At 34.1% G+C, this 18,265-nt stretch overlaps 3 protein-coding genes and 2 non-coding genes across 5 annotated transcripts; 2 read left to right on the forward strand and 3 right to left on the reverse strand.

The window, feature by feature from the left end:
* Window positions 1-1,329: 1,329 nt before the first annotated feature.
* Window positions 1,330-2,841, forward strand: LOC125813620 (protein SCARECROW-like). Its single transcript, XM_049493094.1, has one exon. The coding sequence runs from the start codon at window positions 1,330-1,332 to the stop codon at window positions 2,839-2,841; it is 1,512 nt and encodes a 503-aa protein (XP_049349051.1).
* Window positions 2,842-5,554: 2,713 nt separating this feature from the next.
* Window positions 5,555-14,583, forward strand: LOC125811008 (casein kinase 1-like protein 7). The gene is made up of 14 exons (XM_049490500.1): window positions 5,555-6,124; window positions 6,250-6,290; window positions 7,536-7,605; window positions 7,711-7,859; window positions 7,954-8,049; window positions 9,658-9,728; window positions 11,402-11,463; window positions 11,565-11,628; window positions 11,737-11,821; window positions 12,137-12,263; window positions 12,500-12,573; window positions 12,664-12,727; window positions 12,940-13,073; window positions 14,075-14,583. Exons 1-14 carry the CDS (start codon window positions 6,049-6,051, stop codon window positions 14,342-14,344), a joined length of 1,383 nt encoding a protein of 460 aa, XP_049346457.1. The 5' UTR covers window positions 5,555-6,048; the 3' UTR covers window positions 14,345-14,583.
* A 695-nt stretch (window positions 14,584-15,278) lies between these two features.
* LOC125811203 (probable 60S ribosomal protein L14) lies at window positions 15,279-17,558 on the reverse strand. The gene is made up of 5 exons (XM_049490729.1): window positions 17,440-17,558; window positions 17,246-17,347; window positions 16,008-16,137; window positions 15,780-15,892; window positions 15,279-15,512 (listed from the first exon to the last, which is right to left on the reverse strand). The coding sequence occupies exons 1-5, from the start codon at window positions 17,440-17,442 to the stop codon at window positions 15,459-15,461; spliced, it is 402 nt and encodes a 133-aa protein (XP_049346686.1). The 5' UTR covers window positions 17,443-17,558; the 3' UTR covers window positions 15,279-15,458.
* Window positions 16,675-16,757, reverse strand: LOC125813649 (small nucleolar RNA SNORD34). The gene has a single exon (XR_007442077.1). It is a non-coding gene; the product is annotated as a small nucleolar RNA SNORD34 (small nucleolar RNA).
* Window positions 17,036-17,118, reverse strand: LOC125813650 (small nucleolar RNA SNORD34). Its single transcript, XR_007442078.1, has one exon. It is a non-coding gene; the product is annotated as a small nucleolar RNA SNORD34 (small nucleolar RNA).
* Window positions 17,559-18,265: the final 707 nt, after the last annotated feature.

Genomic DNA, 18,265 nt, shown 5'->3' on the forward strand with positions numbered 1-18,265 from the left:
CAAACACATGAAAATCATGTTTTGTAATTTGTATGTACATAGTAGATCCCAAAAAAACATTTTGTTGGTAACGTTATGTTTAAATAGAAAATCTCATTTTTCGGTTGAGATGTCCAAGCTCATCAACTAGGTTTTCTCAATAATATTGCTTTAATTTTACTATTCCATAAATATATCTCTAATAAGGAAAATAACAAATCTATTTAGCTTTTTCTACCACTATATTACTATTATTGAAAAACAACCCTCTTTATTTTCTTACATGTCGATATATAAATATTTGCTTCTATATGCATATATCAAGATTTGAAGTGAGATGGTATATTATTGCACTACTCACTATAGTCTGAAATAACCGTACTTCAAATTTCAATACAGATATCGAACATCTGGTAGGAAACCAAAAAAAGAAAAAACTTATATATATGTACCTTCCATTTCAGTAACACGCATTTGCATTATTAATTTGAGAGAATAGAATGCTATTACTAATTTAAAAAAACGATAATGCATAATTTATCATCCATATATAACTTAATTTTTTGTTAACTATATTTACTAGTGCTACTTTGTGAAAGCCAACACATTGGGCGTCGACATGACAATTAATACTATGATACATTTTATGAATAATACAGTATTTCATGATTTGTGAATCACCCATTTCTTGTTACGCTTCGATTTGGGACCCTTATATGTTTTCTTTTAATGACAAGGGAACATGTAATCGCATCCTTCAGGTGTACAAAGAGTACATAAATTTTGCTCCAGTATAATAGTTATAAACCACACACAAGAAGTGAACTGCATTAGGTAAGTCCCATATGACGAGTTCGATCGAGAAAACATAAGGGTTTCCAACCTGACATCCCTCCTTTTGAGAGATCCCAATTCCCAGCTCAACCAACTCGATCGACCTCCCTTTATGTTATTTTTGAAGGAAAAAAATGTCCTTTTCATTAAGGAACTCTCATATACAAATAGTAGTACTAGAGTTAATTGATGAGTCAGGAGAAAAAGAAACAGATCAATAGAATGGATTAGGAATTATTATTATTTACTCTGCATGATGTAATAATTATAAAATTAATTAAGATAAAATCAGCATTTGAACTGTCAAGTGGTTTGTCCTTTAATATCTTAACTTTATTTGCATGTCTTATTATGCCGGCGACATTTATTCAATCATAAACTAATAACCTAAACCTACGACCATTTCTTTGTACATTTTATTATAAGCCAACTTAATTCTCCTTCATTAATCCTCCTCATCTACTCAATCAATTTTATTTTCATCATCTTATAAACATATAGTATTAGTAATCAAACATGATGAAAGGAGAGTCTGAATTAATCCGTCAACTTGATCAACCCAATGAACAATGGGATTATTGTGCCCCTAATCATCCCTCCAAGACATTGATCACCGAAAATCGCGCTAATAATCCTGATCAAAGAAATGAACTTTCCCAATGGGTTGAGCAAGTCACTAGGCAACTCATTGAAGATTTGCCTGAAAATGAAACTGAAGTAGGCTTACAGACTAGTGGTACAAGCACAACGACCCCTGCATTATTGGGAGAGCTAAGGCCTAAGAAAATTGCGCGAAGAAATTCTTCAGAGGACATTGGAGAACATCAACAACAACAACAACAACAGCATCAATGGAACTCTAATACTCATGATGATCATCATCTCGCGAGAGATGAGACGGGGATTAAAGGAATGAGTGGACTAGATGATCAAGGACTAAACTTGATCACACTTCTTTTGGAATGTGCTGTTGCTATATCAGTTGATAATTTGGGAGAAGCACATAGAATGTTACTTGAGTTAACACAAATGGCATCACCATATGGACCATCTTGTGCTGAAAGAGTAGTGGCTTATTTTGCCAAAGCAATGGCTAGTAGAGTCATCAATTCATGGTTAGGAATATGTTCCCCTTTGATCAATTACAAGAGTGTTCATACTGCTTTTCAAGCCTTCAACAACATCTCACCATTCATAAAATTTGCACATTTCACCTCTAACCAAGCAATCCTTGAGGCATTCCATCGTCGAGACAGAGTCCATATCATTGATGTAGACATCATGCAAGGTCTACAATGGCCGGCTTTGTTTCACATCCTCGCCACTCGTATGGAAGGGCCTCCACATGTTACAATGACAGGAATAGGTACATCAATGGAACTTTTGATTGAGACAGGTAAACAACTTTCCAGTTTCGCCAAACGCCTTGGAATGTCATTTGAGTTCCATCCAATTGAGGGGAAAACAGGGGAAATCGACATATCCACGTTCAAAATTAGCAGGGGAGAGGCTATAGCCATACATTGGGTGCAACACTCTTTGTATGATGCCACTGGCCCTGATTGGAAAACAATGAAACTCCTCCAACAACTATCACCAAGAGTTGTGACACTAGTAGAACAAGAAATAGCACTAGGGGGTAGTTTCTTGGACCGATTCGTGGGATCCCTTCATTACTACTCAACCATATTCGACTCGTTAGGAGCCTTCTTGGAGAGTGATGATTCAAGCAGACACAGTGTCGAACACGGCCTGCTTTACAGAGAAATCAATAACATATTAGCAATTGGAGGGCCAGCAAGAAATGGGGAGGATAAGTTTAGGCATTGGAGAAGTGAACTATCAAAAAATGGATTTATGCAAGTGCCAATGAGTACAAATTCAATGGCACAAGCTCAATTGATACTAAATATGTTTCCACCAGCTCATGGTTATAGCCTAGTACAAGGTGATGGAACATTAAGGCTAGGGTGGAAGGATACTAGTTTGTTTACTGCATCTGCATGGACCTCTCCAAATTCTAGATAAGATTCATTTGAAAATGTACTAACTATTGTTACTAGACAACAACAATATATCATACTACGCCTCAATTTAGGGTCGACTTTATAAATTCTCACTGTTTATGTCATCTCATCAACAACAAAATATTAGAGATCGACAATTATGCACGTCATTAAAATTCCTAGTTAAGAAGTTATCGAATTTCATAGACCTGTATCAGGATTTTTAAGTACATTTCTGATTTAGTAGTTATATTATTATACAAATATTTGTTCAGTATATGCTTGGCTCAAAATATAGTTCCATTCATCATTGCTATTTATATACCTAACTTGCTTGTACATAGTACCAATTATCATAAGCCATAGTATATATAGTGACATTATTGTTTAGCTACATATATAGACTATGTAACATAGGCCATAGTCTAGTGGCATTATTTAATGTTTAGGGGAAATTATAGATTCTGGCTCCTTGTGTATAACTTTTGAACCTAGTCCTTCGGGATGGCTCGGTTGATTTAGAGGGTGGTTATTCATACGGATGACATCCACACGAATGATTCGGGATCGATCCCCCCATCAATGTCTTCGTTGAGCCTGTAGTATAAGGCTCGCCTAGTGCGGTTTACATCTCTTGTGTGATTTGCATGCTATTACACGGTGGAGGATTTACCCAGTGCGCACAAAATGCTCATCGGAGGGCAGAAATTGTGACAGAGATTATAACGCGACCGTTGTTTATCCTAAGGTTAAAAAAACTTTTTGAACCTTGACACATATAATACAAAAAGTTAACTGCAATTAATTATATTACCAAACTTGTTGCAATTACAATTTACTTACATTTTATCATCCCCTTCCGAAACTAATTCTAGCTCATGATCTCCTTGATGTCCGAAGCCCAATGACAGAATAGTTATTCCTCCGTTTCATATAACTTGGTCCGTGTTGATTTGACAGATTTCTTAAGAAAATCTTAATTAAAGTGTATTCTACTAACTTATATAGTTATTTAATACTAAGGATAGTATAAGAAAATAATAATAAAATAATCTTAAATTTTCTAAAACAAACAAGGAAAACAAAACATTTATTTTTTATATAGGAACCAACTAAAATAAACGGAGGGAATAGGTAGACCATTATATGTATACAATAGCTAGTGTGTCAAAGAAGTCATAATTGCATCTCTAGCTTCAATGAAATTCAAAGATGTCACGTGATAATGCATATCCCAATAATGTTTTGAGTTCGAACTCAGAAATTTAGAACAGTTTAATGAGGAGAGGAGATGACGTTTTTACCATCTTTTTAATAAACTTATTCAAAGTGGATTCAATTAATCAAGCTAATTAATGAGCTTTGAACATCAAATATATACTTGGATCAAGAAAAAACATTGATAATAAGACTAAAGAATGAATTAGCAAAATTAGATGGTTAATTATTATAATATGTACAAGAGTATACACAATGAGGGTTTACCTAATCCGAGGAGCAAAAGCTATAACAAAGATTGTAGCATATGCGGATTATCTCTCGGATTAAAAAATAATAATTAAACAAGCTAGCATCATTGAATGAGTCATTTACAATTCCTTTTCCTAGGAATGACTTGATAACTAGTCAATTTCCCAGCTGGATAGAAATTTCATGGACCAACCACGACGATCAATTAATCCTAATTTTTTTAAAAATAAATTATTAATTGAAAGATTAGAAAAGGTCTAAAACTTTGGACTACCAACTCCAACTAAAAAATTTAAACCAAATAAATATAAGTATAAAATACAAGACAATGCAATAAAATAATTCCACACATATAGCCTAGAGGAAAAATATTAAGATTAAAATAGAGGAGAATTAATGATGATGATGAGTTAGAATCTTATTGTGAATCTACACAAATTTAATTATCTCTTGATGCAGAAGTAAAAAGGTCAAAGACCAAAGCAAAACAAACATCCACCTCAATATATTGATAAATTGATGGGTCAAATGTTGGATAAATTTTATAAATAGTTACACAATTAAAAAAAAAATTGTACCAAAAATTTCATAGTTTTATTTATAACTTAAAAGTCAAGACACTATCATATTGATAATCAAATATCACATTTGTTCGAAATTTAAAATTTTAAAATTGATAAGGCAATATGTCATGTCAAATACTACTTGTTATATATTGTATTATCAAATTCATCGTAATATAACGATCAATTTCAGCGTGTTTGCATAATCATCTAATTTTCCTCATTTTTATCTTTACTTACATTAATCTAATGATTTTTATTTTTTTTGTTATCCTCTACTAGTTTTATCATGTATCTATTACTCTCTTTTTATATAAAAAAAATCATTCTTCAAATTATTGATGTATGATATTATTTAATAATAAGAAATGACACAATATATCTAAACACAATATTTATCAAAATAATATAATATAAAACTATATAGTATGAAATAATATGTAATAACCATTCAATCAAAATAAAGGTGAATTAATTTTCGCTATCGTATCTTCTAATAATTTTTTTTATGGATTAACAGTTAATACGTAGATTTTATTTCCTTAAATTAAGTAGTGAATAAATTTCTAACCTTATAGAGTAATCTCAATATTACCAAAAAAATGGCAATCTTTTATTTACCAAATTCGGACCCGCAGGTTGTACAAAACTATTAATTCAAGCAATTATTTCTTTTTCCTTTTTCTTTTCACTACAGTCAATAATCATTTTCCCTTTTTTCGTGGAAAAAAATAAAGCTGCTTTTGTTTTTCTCTTTTTCCCCAATTGTCGCTAATTTGTCCCCTGTTTTTCTTCATCTGCAAATGAAGCTGAACCAAATCAACAAACATACATGTATATATCGGTTCGCACATTGATTATGCAAAAAAAATTGATCAATGGGGATCGGTGATTTTGTTTTGTAAATTAGGGTTTCAATTTCTTGTCGGTATTTGAAAATTGTAACGGAGTTTTATTTATTGACAATCTTAATTGGTTCTGAGTTGAGAATCATAGCTCAAGATTAGTTTTTTAAGTTGAAAACGATAATTGGTGTTTTCCATTTCTGGGATTTGATCCATAACGGGCTTTTTTTTGGATTTTTGGGGTTCTTTTTTTTGTTACCTATATTGGGTGGAAATTCGAATAGGAACGTGTGATTGTTGCTGTTGAAATATTTGGTTGTCGAAATCTTGAAGTGGAGTTGTTCAGTTACCATGGATCATGTTGTGGGTGGGAAGTTTAAGTTGGGAAGGAAGATCGGAAGTGGGTCTTTTGGTGAGCTTTATTTAGGTATGTTATTAGCTTGATGGCTTTAATTGCGTTGGATTTGTTTCGATTATTGACTTCGTTGCTGGTATTTGACCTATGTTTTCTTAGTTGTAGCTACTTATGTGATTCTGCTTAATTTGATTCAGGTGTGAATTTACAGAATGGAGAAGAAGTTGCCATTAAGCTGGTACCGTGCTTCTTTACTATTACTTTTTTCATGAAAAATCACTGTAGAAATGAGTGTGAGTTTTGGAGACCTCGTGTTTTTAAGAACGTTAAGATTTGTCTTGAAATAAGAAATTATTTAGTTTTGGAATGAAATGGACCAGAATAGAAGACGGGAATGAATGAGGATTCATGTATTCAATCAATCCTAACTAGTTGTAATTGAGGCATAGTTGAACGACTGACTGACTGACTGGGGAATTTGTGCTGCTATGTTGTTTATTATGTTTGTGTTATGTCTAATGCATTTATTGTTAACTTGATGTTTAGCTCATCTTTATTATCATTAGAGTTTTTGTCATGGTATCCTTTTTAGTCAATTCAGATATAATGGGTTGGTTGGATTGGAAAATCCTTGTTACCATAATTACCTAGGTAATCTCATTATTTTAAGTTGTATATCTGTTGTTAGATTTCTCTAGTAATATTAAGCATGAGAGCAAGCATAATTGTTCTATTTTGGTTGAATGATCTATTAATATGTGTTGAATAGAAACATTTGTAACTTCGGAAATCACAAAGTATATGTATATGACTTAATTTTCTAGAACTGGTTTTTCTTGTCAAGTAGAAATGTAACGACAATACTTAAGGGTTCCTATTTTTTATTTTTTTTTGGCTAGCCTCGCTTTTGCGCACATCGATTTCTCTACCGGGTGTCTGTTACCCCTATCAACATAGGGACCGAGTAACTCTCTCACCAACGCTTGGACAGATTGAAAGAAACACCTATCATTTTTTTTGTCATCACTGGGATTTTAATCCCATTTTTTGCATCCACTTCATTGACAACTATGTTGCACCTTTGGATGCTTAGAAAATGCTCTTTTTTCCTTGGATTAATATCTAAGCATTTTCACCAGAAAAGACGTAAATATTGAAGAGTTCGGAAAGCAGCAATCATACCTGACAGTCAGCTTCTGCGTTCTGTGGTATCATAACCTGTGGAGAAATAAACTATTTTTGTCTTTCGTGATGCTCTTGGAAATTGAAAGCAAGACTAGGTCTATTGTTTATTAGCTTAAATATTGACGAGCAAATATACATCTAACCAGTTTTTGTGCTGTCTCACATCAATAAATTTTACTTGATAAAAAAATAAATGCCGAGCATATAGTAAATGACATTTATTTTGATGGGAGTTGAAGACTCTAATGGTTTCTCACTATATGTTCATGAATTCATTCTCTTGGTACTGTAATATCAGGAATCTGTCAAGACAAAGCACCCTCAACTGCACTATGAATCAAAAATATATATGCTTCTCTCGGGAGGAAGTAAGCATTTCTCCCTCACTTAAGTAGCCCTCTTTGCAAAAAGATTTTAGAATGAGAATGCTATATGTTCTAATTGATCTTCTTATCTATGCCATTCTGATGTAGCTGGAATTCCCAACCTTAAATGGTTTGGAGTCGAAGGCGAGTACAATGTAATGGTCATAGACCTTCTTGGACCGAGCTTGGAAGACCTCTTCAACTATTGTAATAGGAAGCTTTCATTGAAAACAGTGTTGATGCTTGCAGATCAGCTAGTAAGTACTTCTTCCACATTTTAAAAGAAAATCGCTGTTGTTCCTGTTTGCTTATGCATTTTAGGGTAATAACCTTGGGGTATATGTCTTTCAGATTAATAGAGTTGAATACATGCACTCAAGAGGATTTCTTCACCGTGACATAAAGCCAGACAACTTTTTGATGGGCCTTGGTCGCAAAGCAAATCAGGTTTTGGTTTATTTCTGTGAGAATTTTGTGAATGAATGGAGTTTATTCAAGTCAATGTTTTGCCTATAAAGAGAGGAAAAATTAGTATTTGCTAGTTTCTTTTCCAGATGATCAAATTTTTAAAAAAATTGTAAATAATTATTTGGTTATTGTGTTGGATGAATAGTGTCTCAGTTCTTATTCTTTATGTTTGTTTCAAATGGCTCTTCTATGCTGCTTGTAGGGATGACAATGTGGCGGGGGTGGGGTGGGTTTGACTTTATGCAGGTATTGGGGGGGGGGGGGGGTTGAAACTCTTTTTTGAAAAAATAGTGCAGTTGTGGGGAAGGTTGCGGGTTCTTCTCCTAATTTCGTCCCTGTAACATAGCTTTATTTTCCTTGAATAACGGTTACAAAATATTCTTAATTTGATAATTTTAGTGGAAGAACAGGAAATATTTCCTAGTCATATTTGCTGGGTAAATTTATAAGCTCATTACACTAAACGTGAGAACAAAAATTATACACTGTAACAAAATGATAAGCAAAATGAGAAAAGGAGAAAAGGAGAAGAACAAAATAGGATACAAAGTAAATAATTCTGAAACTAACAATGATAATGAGAGATAACTATTGCTTTGGTTTAGTGTTTAATTTGTTTGTTGGTATCTATATTGGTTGTTTCAATTTATTTATTTTTGGCCTGAAACACGTAAATTATTATTATCTTACTAATTAAATAGTATCTGAGAATAGTAACTAAATTAACAACTGCATGGATAAAAAAAAAATAGAACTGAGATATTGAAATTTGAGGGAAGTTATAATTGCATGATTTAGACAAATGAAAATGAGAATAATTATGCGGGGTGGGGTGGGGTGGGGTTGGGCGGTTCGTTTTTTTTGCCCGGTAAGCTCAACCCGCCCCGCAACCGCACCACATCGCCCCATTGCCACCCCTAGCTGCTTGGTTTCTGATAATCAAACTCATTGTGGGGTGGATAGTACCTTGGTCAATTTTCAGACTCAGGCTGACTGAAGTTCATTAAATGTAGTTGTATTTCGGAAATAAAATTGAAGAGTGATTTTTCTCTTTGAAACTAAACAAAGTTTAATTATTTTCCTTATATTGCAATATTTTTTGTTTATATAAAATGAAACTTATATATGGAGGAGTCCGGGGGGTGAATTTACTGGTTGATTGTCCCATTCAGTGTCTTGTACTTTTGAAGTGCTAATCATGCGCTATATGGAGGATGTTTGAGCTTATGAAATCAATAATTAAGATAGTAATATGGGATTTACTTCTGGTTTAGTTGCTGAAAGTTTGAGTTATGTCCTTCAGAGAGGTATAAGGAATCAATATGGAATCGAGGACTTTATGTTATCATGATACTTAAATTGTGTATGTGACATCATGATAAGAGTTTTAATGAATGGCTAATTAATGAGTGGGTTTGTGTTGAAGACTTAAAGTTCATCATTAAGTCCAGTTTTGTTTTACTTATAACAAAACCAGTCCATTGGCTTCCGAAATTGAGATATTGAAGTTAAAGCTTAAAGGAAACAAGGTGTGTGTGATGTCAAGGTTTTTTCCCTAATGTTTCCAATTCTTAATACTGATGACAGGTGTATGCAATTGACTTTGGACTTGCCAAAAAGTATAGGGACCTCCAAACTCACAAGCATATACCCTACAGGTAGCACACTCTAACCGCTATGTTACTGGATTAATCCTTGCAACTATTGATGTTCTTTTTCTGAATGCTTGTGACATTGATTTTGAACAGCTAGCACATTAACTACTAGTGATTGTTCAACATTGCTTCTGAATGATTACTTTTGCCTAGATGCCTCTTTAGGTTATTAGCTGGTCAAATCTAACCCCCGTCACTAACCCCCATTGTATTTTTAGATTTCATCAGCTCCCTGTCCTTAGTATAGACATACCGTAATGGAGCTGATCATCCTTTTCTGCTCAAATGTCACATTCCCTGGATGCCAATAATGAAACCTCTTTTTTTTTTTTTTTGAAATTGGTAATGTTGGATGCCAACAATGAATCTTATTATTACTTCATTTTTTAAAACAAGTAAAAACAGTGAAAAGGAACCATATTTATCCTCTTTCATTTCTCCTATCATATCCCCATCATCCAGATACTTATATTCTCAAGCATTAGTTGAGGATTTACAGGAGAATAGGCCCATCCTAGAGGTACTTGACAAATGGGCCAGGAAATCTCTGGTAAAGGACTTCATAAATTGTAGCAGCATGGTGTCTAGTAAAAGTGAACTTTCTAACAGTATTTTACCTTTCCTGTTCATCAATCCATAAGACATGAAAACATACACTCACTGGACAATCTGTTGACTCGTGTATGCATCACTGAATGGAAAATACATACTAGATTGATATTGATACTTGTTATTTGATCACATACGGAGAATACATGATAGATTGATATTGATACTTGTTAGTTGATCACATACGGAGAATACATGATAGATTGATACTTGTTATTTGATCACTTGTGAAATGTAGACAGTCTTTTCACTAAATTTTTGGGAAGCATGCTATGTAAGATGTTTTGTAGTTCGACACATTCCCATTGGTTTTTCTTGCCTCTGTACTTGTACCTTCTTTAATCCAGAAAAGGTCTTATCTTACTTTTTAGGGAGAATTTTGACCAGTTTTTTCCTGAGTGAGATTGGAAGCTGGCTAGTTGAGTCCAAACTTAGAATGTAAAACAGAAAAGAATTAAAAAATATTGCTTTAAATTTATCATCAGGGTAATTTTAATGAGTGGAATAGCCAAATGACAATGGATTATGGTATTGATTTGCATTTACTTAGATGGTTTTAACATATTACCAGTAACTTAAGTATCAGTCGCTATATGGTGCTTATGACATTAATGTCTCAATTGATCCTTGGAAGGGTGATTGTGGAAGGCAAACTCGTATTTTCAAGTTTATGGAACTGTGTCCTCTTTTAATGTACATTAATATTGCCAATTAATACATCAGTCGCTGGTATTTGGTGCTTAACTGCTTCTATTTTGGGTCCTTGCTGTATCATTTTGTTGATCACAATATGAATTTGTTTGAGCTGACTGACATTAAGGCATTTGAGAAAAAAATTCTACTCTTTAATATTATCAAGCTCTAGTGTAACGAGTTCCGAGTAAATTGTGACAATCTTATCCTTGTTTTCTTACTATGTTCCTAATGACAGAGAAAAAAGGAAAATATTAAGAAAAGACTTTACACTGGTCAATTTTGTGTCTTAATATTCTTTGATTTGTTCAATTTGTGAGAAATATGTGTCTTAGCTGCCCTTTACATGGTATTATGTCAATATTTTTTCTCAGGGAAAACAAGAATCTGACCGGCACAGCTCGCTATGCAAGTGTCAACACGCACCTTGGAGTTGGTAGGTTAATAATGTTTAGGTTGTCAAGTAACTGCAGGTATGGTAAGCCACAGATTCTATTGTAACTGATAAAACATGTGTCTTGTTTTTTCCCCTGGCAGAGCAAAGCAGAAGAGATGATCTGGAATCTCTGGGTTATGTGCTTATGTATTTTCTTAGAGGAAGGTTGGATTTTATCACCTTTTTCTTTTTGTCATTGTTTCTGACCAGTTCCTATGCATTTGCAAATTTATGGACGTGTTCATGACTTGATGACAAGTTTTTCTTGCTCAGTCTTCCATGGCAGGGATTGAAAGCTGGTACTAAGAAGCAGAAATATGATAAAATCAGTGAGAAGAAGATGTTGACACCAATAGAGGTACTATATATGAGTACTAATGATTCTTGATGATGTCATCTTCACCACTGTTGTGACTCTGACTGTGTGTTTTCTCACAAAGTGGACGTCCTTTAGTCAACTATGATAGAATTACCTTAGTATACACTTCTTATTGTCAAAATAGGTGGTTTAAGATGTACTTATCCCAAAAATGGATGATTTAAAAATGTATTTATCTCATTAAGCCAATTGTTATCTCGTCCAGCCTGTCTTGCCTTTAATGTATATTATCTGCTGATGATGTGAGTGATCAGATGAGTAAATTGACACAGGATTTGATGGTGTTTCTAACAGGTGCTTTGTAAATCATATCCATCAGAGTTCATATCATACTTCCATTATTGTCGGTCATTACGGTTTGAAGATAAACCTGACTATTCATATTTGAAGAGACTTTTTAGGGACTTGTTTATTCGTGAAGGTATATTTGTAATTCTCCCACTTTTACTATTTCAGTCTTAAGTTGTCTGAGATGTAACAGTCAATTTTAAACCTGAAGTGTGTGCCGAGGGTCTATAGGAAACAAGGTAGGGGTAAGGTATGCATATACACTACCCTCCCCAGGTCCAACTTGTGAGATTACTCTGGGTTTGTTGTTGTTGTTGTTGTAAGTATGTGTTGTGATCTCTCTCCATCTTAACCTTTTCACTGGTGCAGGTTATCAGTTTGACTATGTGTTTGATTGGACCATTTTGAAGTATCCTCAGATCGGTGCCAGCTCTAGAGGACGTGTAAGTGCTTGTAAAACTTGTTTTGATTGTTGTTGAAAATCTGTTCTTAAATTTTTTAAGGTGGAAGTGTGCATTTTTTTTTGCCACCAGAATATTAGTGGAAGTGCGCCGCTAAATGCTGTGCCATCTGCTGAAAGACCGGGAAGGACATCAGGTAATTTCCTTGACCTGAAGTTTTGGACTTTTTGTAATCCTTTTCTGACTTTTAATTTCTTAGATGATATGCCCAAAATTATGAGCCAGCATGTACTTCTGTTTGTTTATTCAAATGGTGAATGTTTGGAGATATGTTTTTAATGTAAAAGACGAATACTGAGTTTGCAGCTACTGAATTTATCATTGTTTGATGCTTGGCATGTAATCTAGTGGGACAGGATATTCGGGACAGGTTTTCTGGTGCTGTTGGAGCATTTTCCCGGAGGAATGCTTCTAGTTCTGGTAGGCATGGGGAACACTCCAGAAACAAGACTTCAGATGATATACCTTCATCTAAAGATGTGGTATTGATCCTTCTCTTTCTGAAAGCTATTAAAGGAACTTTTTTCTCAGTGGGATTGGAGAATATTATCAGTTTGCTTGCATGAGCATTCAGCTTTTAATGCTTAATTAGTGATTACAGTTTAGGATCTCATATATAGTAAACAACAATGGCAACATACCCAGTGTAGTATCAGAAAGTGGGCTCTTGGGAGGTTACAGTGTACTCCAAACCTGACCTCTACCTCAGAGGTAGAGCGGCTGTTTCTGATAAACCCCCAGTTCAAGATAAAAACAGTCTAGAAAACAAAGTAATGGAAATAAAAAAAACTACATACAGTAATTAAACAATAGATAGTAGCAGAACAATACTACAACAAAATAATACTATAATCAAACTACACGAAACAACATATAATAACAGAAATCAAAGAAGAAGAAACAAGAGTAATACTACACAACTACTAGAATCGACTGCAAGTTAATACACTCTTACTTACTAGTGTGGACACACTCCCCCAATTCAAGTCCACACTTTCGTATCTAAGGTCATATCCTCGGTGAGATGCAACTGTGTCATGTGTCTAATCACCTCTCCCCAATACTTCTTCGGTTAACCTCTACCTCTCCTGAATCCATTCATAGCCAACCTCACACCTACGCACTAGGGCATTTGTGCATCTCCTCATTTCATGCACGAATCATCTCAACCTCACTTCCGGCATCTTGTCTTCCGCTGAAGTCATTCCCTTGTTTCGGATATCCTTATTTTTAATCTTATATCTCCTAGTATACCTACACATCCATAGTAGCATCCTCATCTCTGCCCTTTTCATTTTCTGAATGTGAGAGTTCTTGATCTGCCAACACTCCACCCCATACAACAAAGTTGGTCTAACCATCACTTTGTAGTACTTGTCTTTAAGTTTGTATATAGTCCGTCATTGAAATGATTGTTTTTTCAGTGAAAGAGTAGTATTGACTGTAAAATAATTTTAAGAACTATATGCTTGTAATTTTACAGCAAGCTGATTCAGAAAGAGGCCGTACCTCGAGAAATTGCAGCTCGTCCAGAAGGGCTGCAATTTCAAGTAGCAGACCGAGCTCTTCTGGTGAACCTACGGAGAGTCGCTCAAGCAGCAGATTAGTGTCAAGCAGTGGGCGCTTATCTGCCACACAAAGGATTCATTCTGGAGCTGAACCAAAACCATCACTGTTCTCCCGAACTTCAGTTACGAAGGGCAGCCGTGATGACCCTCTTCGGAGCTTTGAGCTTCTTTCAATCAGGAAGTAAAGGGATGCACTTGTGAAGAGAAATTTTCTCGTTGTTTGAATCTTGTGATCCTATAAAAGGATGTCTCTTCTGTAAATTGAAATTTTCTACATGAAAACTAAAGCTTAATCCAACTTTTCATTATAACTTGGTGTTGTTTTACCTGAAGAGTTTCTGGTCATTGTAACGCTATTTAGCCTCATCCAAAGAAGTGATGAGTAATATGTACTAAGTTATATATTTAATCTTTGATGATGATGTACGAATGTGTGGTGGAGAAATTCTGTTTGAGGTTCTACTGATGATTATAACTACCAGTCCAAGGTATTCAAGTGAAAGGATTTTCTAAAGGCAGCTCACCTTTTCTCCATTTCCTAATTGCTAGCATGAAGCTACACCCAACTCAACATTAATTACTCGTGGCAGTACAACTCCAAATCTCCCATTATTTGCTTTTGGATTATGACATAAACAAGTTAATGAAAAAACAAAATTGTACTGGGGATTTCTCTTCTTTATGATTAAACCTTCTTAGCTTTGTAAATTTTGCAGCCTGATGTTACCTAAGGTATGAAAGCTCGTAAGATGACATAACCTTATCGGTATATGTGCATTTAATTCGCTTAATATATTAATAATCCCTTCAATTTGCTTCTAAATTTCATTTAGACACTGACAATTAAGGGAACCAAATAAAATATGCATCTCCTTCGACATCATATTTGTAGTAGCCTACTTAGAACATGCACAAAATGACCTCCAAAATTTGAACCAAAAGTAAATTATGTTTAGATTTCTTCATCACCCAGTGGTATGCTTGAAATCACGTGGTTACACCAAGAGCTTGTCCAAAACTAGACCTCATCAGAGTTGAGATAGAAATCATGGTGACAATGAAGAGTTTTTAACGATATAGGACATCAAGCAATTTCAGCTAATAAGGAGCAGATGACAAAGAAGTTGGTAGCTTCCCATCATAATTAAGCAAAAAATCTCAGACAAAAATGATCTCAAAAAGTCTTAAATATTGCAAGGCATGAAATATAACAGACTTGTTCTAAATAACATCCCTCAAAGCTAAACAAAATACAAGATCCAAAAATCCTATATATCAATTTCACTGATCAGATAGTTCTCAAGCAGCAACCTTCTTAAGTTTTGCCAGCTCCTGTCTCACAACTCCAGCTCTCTGCAATGTCAAAATACATGTATCAGGTCTTGAAAGGAGAAAGGAAAACAAGGTCTAGGAAAACAGCAATTCAAACACAACAGTACATTATGATTTTAACTAAAAGCTAGTAACACAACAAGATACACGTTCAAATGTTGATCTAGCAGGTAATGGAAACTCAGCCTAGTGAATGCTATCCAGAAACTGACTCTACATTCTTTGGATGGTTGACTGGACGCGCAGATAACAAAATGAAGCTAACTTAAATAGCAAGCATAACCGCACCTTAATCTTTGCCAGCATAAGCTTGAACCTGTCAAAATCGTTAAGTGCAGCCCTCCTCTTCTGCACTATCAACTTCCTTCCCCATGAACTGTTCTCCCACTTGGTCTTCACATCTGGAGAAACCAGACAAATCGAGGTTTATTCTCTTTCTAAAGAAAATGGAAGTGCAAAACCAATTGCCAATTCACAACTAGTAGAAATTCAAAAGAACTAGTAAAGACAACTCACCAGCAGCTTCCATAGCCTCAACCAGGGTCTTCTTCTTTGGAATTCTTTTGATGTCAATTTTGATATCTGTAAGTGAAAGCCTCTTGAAGTTCATCTGGCTCCTCACCATGTCTGGAGCATCAACAAGAGCCTATAATTTCAAAAAATAAGTGAAAATGAGTTGACATTTACTTCATTTTCCTAGGCTATTTTGGCACTGGTCAAGGCAAAGTACCAACTATGCAAATTAGAGTAAATCATACAGTGTTACCACTTCATTTTCAGGGGTAAGATATATAACCATTTAAATTCCCCCTTGTAAAGTATAATCCTTGTATCCATTCTATTCTATAAAGTAAAAGAAACAAGAAAACTGACACATTTCATCTATCAGATGAACCAAAACAAACATAGAAGGTGAAAAGAGTTTTCCTACATCACCAGAAAATCAGTCTTGTTATGGGAAACAAGTAGAAATATTTTCTACATATCAAATATTACCTCTTAAATAAAGCACAAAACTGATCCTATTTTAATGGAGCTATTAGGTTAAGAAAAACTATATTCCGTTCCACACAACACATACGTAACAACCCTATATCACTAGTACAACAAAAAGTCAATTAACACACAAAAAAGACTCCATCCCTAGAAACTATTTAAGCATATACTCTTGTGAATCATAATACAAGGCCTCAGTCAATATTTGCTCAATCAAGTTAAAATGATCAGACAATGTAGGCATATTATCATATTCCATCATAGGCCTTATATTAGATCCTCCAAAAAACAACTTGCAAAAAGAAACACAGCACTAAAAAATCAAATCTTTACTTTTCTTCAAAGCAAACATTTATAATCAGAACAATGTCGGGCATTATTTTCTAATTATAGGCATACACAGCCCACATTTCAAATATTAACCTCTAAACTAAAACAGAAAATTGATATAATATTAACAGAACATTCAGATTACTCCACTTCCCTACACAGCTTTACAAGGCAAAACTGTTTCATTCCCACATAAACAATCTAAAGAATCATTAAAATAAGGCCTCAGTTAACATTTGCTCAATCAAGTTAAAATGATCAGACAATGTAGGCATGTTAAAATATTCCATCATAGGCCTTATATTAAATCCTCCAAAATAACTTGCAAGAATAAAAAACACAGAACTAAAAAATCAAATCTTTATTTTTCTTCACAAAAATATAGCCAGCAGCTCCAAACTGTACAAATTGTGCAGAAAAAAATTTACCCTATTTTGGTCGATGACGTCGACAATAACAACGAGCCTTCCATAATCCTTTCCATAGTTGATTAGGGCTACCCTTCCAATCTCCACGAACCTCTTGAACGGCTAAACAACAAAACCAAATACATAATTATCAAATTCGAACACATTTATGAACTTCAACATGTGGAAAAATAGTAAAATTTGCATAGACTCACCATTTTCGGCGATCTGAAGGAGTAGAAGCGCTAGCAGACTACAAATAGAGAAGCTGGGAGGAGTAATATACTGCTAGGGTTTTTCTATGTACTAACATGGGCTTAGGCCCAGAATTTGCAATTGGACTGTGAATAGCCCAATCTTCTAAAAAATGGATAAAATTGAGTGGGCTAGTAAAATTTTGGACTTCATTCAAAGTTTAGTCATTGTTTAAAATGGGAAATTTTAGGTAAGAAGGCAAATATGTGATATGTATTTAACATAGTATGTTGGAGTTCGGAACGCTTAATGTGAAACTCCAACATAGTGTGTTAGAGTTGAAAAAATTATTGGAATTTGAAATGTGTAGTTCAAACTCCAAGAACGTTTTAGGCATAAATATAATATTATATAAATGTGTTCTTTAACTTGGCCATAATTGTTATTTGTGTTCTTCAATTTTGTGTAAGCACACGTATACATTAAATTTGTATAAAGTTGAACAAATAAACACAACCATTCTATATGGCATAATACTAATCAGTTCTAGCATATTTCACGTGAATTGTCATGTAGGATGTTTAAGTTTACTTATTCAATTTACAAAAGTTTTAAGTGTTTACTTGTACAAATTCAAATTTAGAGGACATATATACCAGCTAAAACCAAGTTAAAGGACACATCCATATATTATGTGAATATTTTAAGATTTTCTAGAGTTACTCTTGCACTACTTTGTGGATTTTTATGACACTAGTTGGAGTTTCACCTGTATAAATAAAGTATAAGGGATCCAACATCTTTAAAATATAAATTAAAAAGAGTAAATAAATTATAAATATGAGT

This window comes from Solanum verrucosum, unplaced genomic scaffold (assembly GCF_900185275.1).
Source record: "Solanum verrucosum unplaced genomic scaffold, falcon-dt-bn FXZP01000235.1, whole genome shotgun sequence".
Taxonomy (NCBI): Eukaryota; Viridiplantae; Streptophyta; class Magnoliopsida; order Solanales; family Solanaceae; genus Solanum; species Solanum verrucosum.